The following is a 6,974-nucleotide window of genomic DNA, read 5'->3' on the forward strand; positions in this document are numbered from 1 at the left end:
GGTGGTGTTTGAATGTAGAGAGGCTTACTACTGTACGTAACATTACAGGGGGGTGTAGAATGGAGAAAAAAACTATGTGCTAAAAATGAAACTTCACTTTGAGAAAACACTCTGGGAGTCTGTGCTGTTTTTTTGTGTCAAATCTTTTGTCTCCTAAATATTATTAGCATATTGATATTCCTTTTAGTGATACTTTGATCAGCAGGCACAATGTGCGTTACTTAAAGCGGAACCAATTTATATTCCTGTATAGACAGCAATGTCACTAGTCGGTTGTTTAGTTACAAACTTACTTGGCATTATCTACACTTTTAGCTTTGTTGTTTTGTTTCTGGCATAAACCCACAGTACACTACCTGCCTACATGTAGCATTAAACAGCATGTGAAGTTAGCACATGGCTAGTCGAACATTCAAATAGCCAGCTATTTCCCTCAGGAGCTGGTGGAGACCAAAGCAGAGCTAAAGACGAGTAAGTATTAGATTCATATTTACATTCATCTGGCAACAAAACACAACTTCCGTTGAATGCTAATGGTTCTTTGTGTCTGCTAAATGTTTTAAATAATCAATTATTAACTAATTCATAGGCATACCAACTTTGTAAGGTGATAATTTTTTCTTTTTTTAATATTTGCTGATAATTTTTAAGTGCATGCTGCACAGTTTTGATGGATGTTTCCTGCAACCATTGATTTCTATTCATTTCCATATGGTGTCAGAATCAATCAGACACTTGAAACTTGCTTGAGTTTATTAGTTGTTAGTTATTAATGCGTCAGAGTTAGATCATATTTAATTGCATTACGATGGAACAATGAATGGAAACCAACGGCTGCCAAAAAATTTAAAGCAGCATGGTTTGCAAAATGGTTAGCTGTGATGTAATGAATAGGTAAGTTTAGTAAATGGGCTAAAACATGCAAAACACTAGTATGGTATGGATCCAACAAAAATGTCCAATCCCTTAACTTTGAAATTACTCAGAGTTTAAAAAGTGAAATACTTTATATTCAGTGTTACCAAACATTTGTCACAGTAAGTGTGGAGTTGAGTACTACCAATACTCCTCATATCAGTGAGAGTAGACCAAAGCTGGATAAAGGAGTGTATGCACACACACACACACACACACACACGCACACACACACACACACACACACACACACACACACACACACACACACACACAGATACAGGCTGAGGTTAAGAAAACGTGGGCAAGCATCAGTATTTTCCAGGGAGTCTCCATTATTTCTGGCTTGGGGTCTCTAATGGTATTTCATTGTAATTGCTATGATGTCAGAGTGTCCGTCCGCCCTAATGGTCGTCTAAAAACAACAACAAGGACAGATTGGTTCCATTCACTGGTTGTTGTCCGGGCAGAGAGACACCGGAGTCCAGAAGCTCAAATCTCCGTTGGATCTTCAGCTGAAAAGGTGAGAAGTTTTTTTTTTCTTTTCTAATTTTTTTTAAAATTATATCCAGTAAGTAATGAAGGGCAGGTAATGAGCATATATTTTACTAATTATTCATTTTTTAGACACTTTGAACTGCTTTACAGACAAAAAGTGTACATGATATGTTAGCAGGCTTTTACACCACAGTTAGGGAAGTTTTGCAGCCAATGTGGAGCTATGGTACTCCAGCGAAGACAGTGTGGTGTTAGTGGTTTCATTGTCTGTAAAAGTATTCACATCATTCTGTTCATGCAGAAAGTATTTTTATTTCAGTATTATATTTCTTAATACAAGTGAAGCATTCTGCAGTCTGGCTGAGTTGAGGTGATTCCAGTTGTTTTAGTATGGTTTGAGTGCTTTGCTTGGAGAGTAATTAAGCAGATGTCTCCGGTAGCATCAAAGCAATGACTATTGATCCTGATTAAAACAAGAAAAACGTGAAATGCGTGAAAGTAACATGCTGTAACTTTACTTCAGATGTATCGCTTAAAATGGAATTCAAACTTTTGAAAGTTTAGTTTAAGTCATTAATTACCTTTGACATATACAGTATATATATATTTTACAGTGTATATGTCACTGGTAGTCTACTATTGGCTGCAGTAGCCATTAAGAACACTAGAGGGAGTTGTGAGTTGGGCTGATGTCAGTATCCTGCTCTTCTGTCAGCCTTTGTAAATCCTCTTCCCCTATATATTTAAATTACTGGCAAAATGACCTTTAGCAATTCATAATCCATTTTACATAAGAGGGCAAACTGGATATTTTTGTCTTTAAAGATGACCCCAAAAAAAGATCTTTTATTTGTAGGCAAGCTGTATCCAACCCAGGTACCTAAGGTCACTTGTAGCTGAGGAATAATGAATATAAACCCTTAAATATTAGTATTCCCTCTATCAAAGTTCATTTTTGATTTTGTCTTCCTCTCTTCATCATTCCCAGCATGCATCTTCAACCCCTGTCCCTGTTTTTCCTCCTCCTCCTGGTTGCCGGGGCAGCCAAGGTGTGCGTTGCCGTGACAACCACACTGCATGGTTTCCGAGGCTGCGCGGTGCGAGAGTTCTCTTTTGTGGCCCAGAAGCCTGGCTGCAAGGGACTGCACATCACCACGGAGGCCTGCTGGGGGCGTTGTCAAACCTGGGAGGTAACGCACACACACACGCATACACACACACACACACACACACACACACAATCACAAACACACAGAACATCAGTTACATTAAGAAAATATATGTAGGAGTCCCACTCCCACTCTGCTGCTTCCATAGAGCTGGAATTTTGAGACATTAAATAAATAATTAATGATCCAGGACATATCCCAAACCATAAGAAGACCGATGACCGGATTCAAATTTCACCTCTGAGTTAATTGAAAAACCAAGTTTAGGGGAACTCAGTCAGATTCAAAGCCTAGAAAGCTCGGAATCAGCAACTGTAGAGCTGACTCAGACTCATGGCAGAAAGTCAATATTAGACTACTCAAAGTCTACTTACTAGCTTTTTCCAGGACTTTCAACAGCATCTCGTAGTCCTGCTCAGCAGACAGAACTTGCTCACTCAACGACAGAAATCAAGGTCCACTTCTGCTTTAACTGATAGCTGGAGTCTTCCATTGCACCTACAGTCTTCCTTCCACAGTGAGACAGTGAGATGCAGTTGAAAAATCCGCTTCAGCAAGCAAATCCTTTGGGGTCAAACTACAAATTCCAAGATAAAAATATACAGTAGGCCTATGTCTTCAACACATTCTTACAAAGTGTGGACCGGACAGATGATAGATGTAGAGGTCTCGTTCACTGTCATTGTTCTTTGTTGGTGTATGGGAAAGCAATGTGTAGTCAAAGAGCATACCTATCAATGGAAAGCAAAAAAATAACCCTGTGTTTCACCTGTGTGTGTGTGTGTGAATACTGCAGAAACCTGTGCCAGATCTCCCCTACATCCAGCGACATCACCGCGTGTGTACGTACAGCCGTACCCGCCACATGACCGCCCGCCTGCCGGGCTGCCAGCCCCACGTGTCCCCTCTCTACCACTACCCCATGGCTCTGCACTGCCACTGTGCCGTGTGCTCCACACAGGACACCGAGTGTGAGACCTTCTAATGGGCAGGACACGCTTTCAGCAGACAATGTTACCATCTGAATGACTGAATAAAATGATGAAATGAAGACATTTGAGTAAGTGTGATAAGTGACATCTAGTGCCCTTAAAATGAGTCTCAGTCTGTAGATTGAAGACGTGTGTGTGTGTGTGGGAGTCTCATATGAGTCTGTGTGAAAGAAAAGAAAAATAACAGAGCAAGCATTACGTTTCACAGTTAAAAGCTCTGTGAAGTTTTGCCATGAACTTAGCAATACTGAATTTAAGAACATACAAAGGCTTTTGTTAAATACCTATTTAAAAATAAAAACGTAGAGGTTAGTTTTGCATGCATTCTGTTTTCCAACCGCTGTATTTTATTTGTGTATACCACAGCTGAATTACCAACCAAGTAAAGCAGGCAACTTTCCTGTGGCCCTGGACCCTCAAGGGTCCAAAAGGCCCCAGGTTAATTGTTTGTATGGGGATTTTTAGCAATAAATTATAATTTCAACTGAAATTGACAGACAAGGTCCTTTAACCGGTCCAGTTATAATCTTAAGGCTTTTTATTACAGTTTTCTTTTACAATAATACCTGATGTGTTTACCTGAAGGTGACGTGATACATACACTGTAAAGAGAGACAGTGGTGGTGAGGTCAATAGGTCATGTTGTGACCCCCCCCCCCCCCCCCCCCCCCCCCAATATATTTTTTTAAATCTAAGGCTTAAGGTTTAAGGTTAAGGCTGGGGTAAGGGTTGGATTTAGACATGTAGCTGTCATGGTTATCAGGTCAGAGAAGGTCACCAAGGAATGAATGTAAATAAATGCAATGTCCCCTTAAGTAATGAAAACCAAAAAAAGATTTGTGTGTGTGTGTGTGTGTGTGTGTGTGTGTGTGTGTGTGTGTGCATGTGCGTGTGCGTGACACGAGAAGAAAGATCCACACAAATTACTCAACAGTTGCAGAATAGAAATTTATTAGAGAATAGAAACACAATTTCATCACAAACTATACAGTGCATTGCTCTTACTGTCTCTTTTTATTTCATTGACATTTCAAACACTCTTTGGTTTCATCAATAGATATTATTTACAAAATGTCCTTTAATTCAAATTCATAAATATAAATAAATTTGTACATTCTTTGGTCTCTTGTCTGTGTTTAGTGGTTATTGGAAAGAATGAAACTACGTGTGTCTAAGACCTTTATGTTGATTTCAAAGGTTGACAGTATGCCAGTCAATAAGATGACTTTACTGTCTCTGTGTACTTATACTCGCCACTGACCCACTCAGTATGAACGCTGGTTTAAACTCTTTTTGTATCGGCTGCTTTCAAAGTCAAGTGTCTGCCAAGCCTCACAGCTATTTGAAATAAAACGGGAGTGACAGAATGGTTTACATAGCCTTTAAACACAAATGTGCATCAGTCAAGTTTTCAAGAAAAACCTCCCTTACATCACACGTTACACAAGCACAAACAAAAAACACACAGACACTCACACAAATCTTTAAAGACATTTAAAAAGCGTGAAATTCCCATTTTAATCTTGGCAGTAACTAGGTCGATTTTTTTTCAGCTAAATAAGTTAAAGTGGATTTTATTCAACATTCAGAACAAGTGGCCATAGATAGAAAAAAGGAGAGTTCCTGAAACGCTTGTATTTCAATCATTTACCAGACTTTTTCAGCTCTTAACTGACTAACTTTGGGTATTTGTCCTGGTGTAGCCTACATTTGGTAGGCAGCATACTCTGGCGGTGGGTCAGTAGCGGGACTTGCGGCACATGTCGCAGCGACACGCCTTCGCCGTCAGGATCTCTATTTCGTCATGGTGACGACCTCGAGGGCAGTCCAGGCGAACTTTGACCTGAAGTAGGAAAAGCCAGAGGACATGAACGACCTGGCAAACATGATCAAAACTAAAGGCTGTAGGTTGACCCCCCCCCCCCTTTTTTTTCTTCATTTCCCCTTACCTTAGAGTCCTTGCTGATGGTACAGCATCGTGATGCGGAGGTGATGTTGTGGGTGAAGTTGGAGGCCACCAACACAGAGTACCTGGAGGGGAAGGCGCTGGACTCGCAGTAGCCCACGCAGGCGTACACCAGGTGGGTGCCTTTGCATGTGCCGCGACGGTCACTGCGGATGGTAACATTGAAGGCTGGAGAGAAGGTGAGAAAAGATGGAGCGATGAGAGGAGGGAGAAGGTGATCAGGTGCTGAACGGGTGGGAGTATTTGGGATGCAACAAGGACTTGTGATGCTGCTGTTCTCTAGACCACATTTCCCATGAAGCCCTGTAATGTCCTGAAAATGTGCACGTGTGTGGATGTTGTTTTGTGTGTTACTTACGGTGCAGGTGACACCCTGGGGTGAGGCCATCGTAGCTCCATCCAATGGGACAGAAGAGCAGCAACAGTGACATCACTGGTAGGACCAGCAGGCAGAAATGTGAGGTCATGCACAGCGCCATCTGGACGGCGGCCCGGAGGATCTAAACAGAACAGCGGCGTCGGTAAGACCTTCTTTTTAGGGTTTTCCTGAAATGTTTCCCTTCGTTTTGGGGAACATTACAAAGTAACACAAGTCAAAAGTGATCCAGTCGGTTTTCTGAGCTGAGGAAACGGAAGAGGCCGTCTCAAAACACTGAGTATTCACTCAACCTGAGGTGATCCCCTCCTGCTGAACTTCCCCTATAACTCAAGCCCCGAGCCCCCTCCTTCACCTACCAAGGTGCTTTCCCATCCCGCAGGTCTGCCTGTGTGTCACTCAGCTGAGCAACAGCTAATGTGGATAACAACAATACCGCCTTTCTCTTTTCAATCTGCCTCATTTAACAGCTACCTGCTGACACACGTACGCACGCTGCTCCCACCGACTCGTACGCCTACTGTAGCAGCAGCGCACACGACGGTGGTGACATAATCAGAAACTCTACTTGAATACAAGGCTGTTCTGGGTTTTCCATTTTAACCATGTGTTGTTTGTGCAAACGTGCATGCTTGATCTTGAGCAAGTCAAGTGTCCATGCGTGCACATGCCCCCCACTCCCAACCACACACACACACATCGTAACACGTGTATAAACAGTAAAGTCATGGTTTCCTGGGAATTTGGTGATGCTGACCCTTGCCCTGTAAAATGGCAGCTCTTTCCGACTCCGCTTCCCCCTGACTCCCTGACTGGAGCGTTGGGAATTTGCCTCCATGGTGATGGTGGAATGACCCTGGGGACGCCATTAACGTTGGTACCGGCAAGTTAACGGGTCAGGACTGAGTGTGCGAGGCCATTAACCCCGTGTCAACTGGCGGGGCAGGGGAAATGCCCGGCTTTTTCCTCTAATGTGGGGTTTCCGCGCCTGGTTTGTCTATGAGGAAAGTGGGTAGTAATACGCTACACCCCGCTGTGGGGAAGTGATAGTGGGGGGG

At 42.5% G+C, this 6,974-nt stretch overlaps 2 protein-coding genes across 3 annotated transcripts in view; one reads left to right on the top strand and one right to left on the bottom strand.

Annotated features, from left to right (window-relative positions):
* Positions 1-1,177: 1,177 nt before the first annotated feature.
* LOC117934620 (glycoprotein hormone beta-5-like) lies at positions 1,178-3,614 on the top strand. Of its 2 annotated transcripts, XM_034856441.1 has the most exons (3): positions 1,178-1,438; positions 2,402-2,603; positions 3,379-3,614. In XM_034856441.1, the coding sequence occupies exons 2-3, from the start codon at positions 2,403-2,405 to the stop codon at positions 3,565-3,567; spliced, it is 390 nt and encodes a 129-aa protein (XP_034712332.1). In that variant the 5' UTR covers positions 1,178-1,438; position 2,402; the 3' UTR covers positions 3,568-3,614. The 2 variants fall into 2 exon arrangements, with proteins under 2 accessions (XP_034712332.1, XP_034712333.1); XM_034856442.1 differs by lacking the exon at positions 1,178-1,438 and having other exon boundaries at positions 2,249-2,603.
* Positions 3,615-4,872: 1,258 nt separating this feature from the next.
* gpha2 (glycoprotein hormone subunit alpha 2) overlaps positions 4,873-6,974 on the bottom strand; it is a 4,398-nt gene continuing 2,296 nt past the window's right edge. Inside the window, exons 3-5 of the mRNA XM_034857379.1 lie at positions 5,899-6,040; positions 5,524-5,708; positions 4,873-5,417 (exon numbers count right to left, since the gene is read on the bottom strand). Of these exons, the coding sequence (XP_034713270.1) occupies positions 5,313-5,417; positions 5,524-5,708; positions 5,899-6,040 (432 nt within the window). The 3' untranslated portion in view covers positions 4,873-5,312. The remainder of the gene's footprint in view (positions 5,418-5,523; positions 5,709-5,898; positions 6,041-6,974) is intronic.

Source organism: Etheostoma cragini, chromosome 19 (assembly GCF_013103735.1).
Source record: "Etheostoma cragini isolate CJK2018 chromosome 19, CSU_Ecrag_1.0, whole genome shotgun sequence".
NCBI classification, from domain to species: Eukaryota; Metazoa; Chordata; class Actinopteri; order Perciformes; family Percidae; genus Etheostoma; species Etheostoma cragini.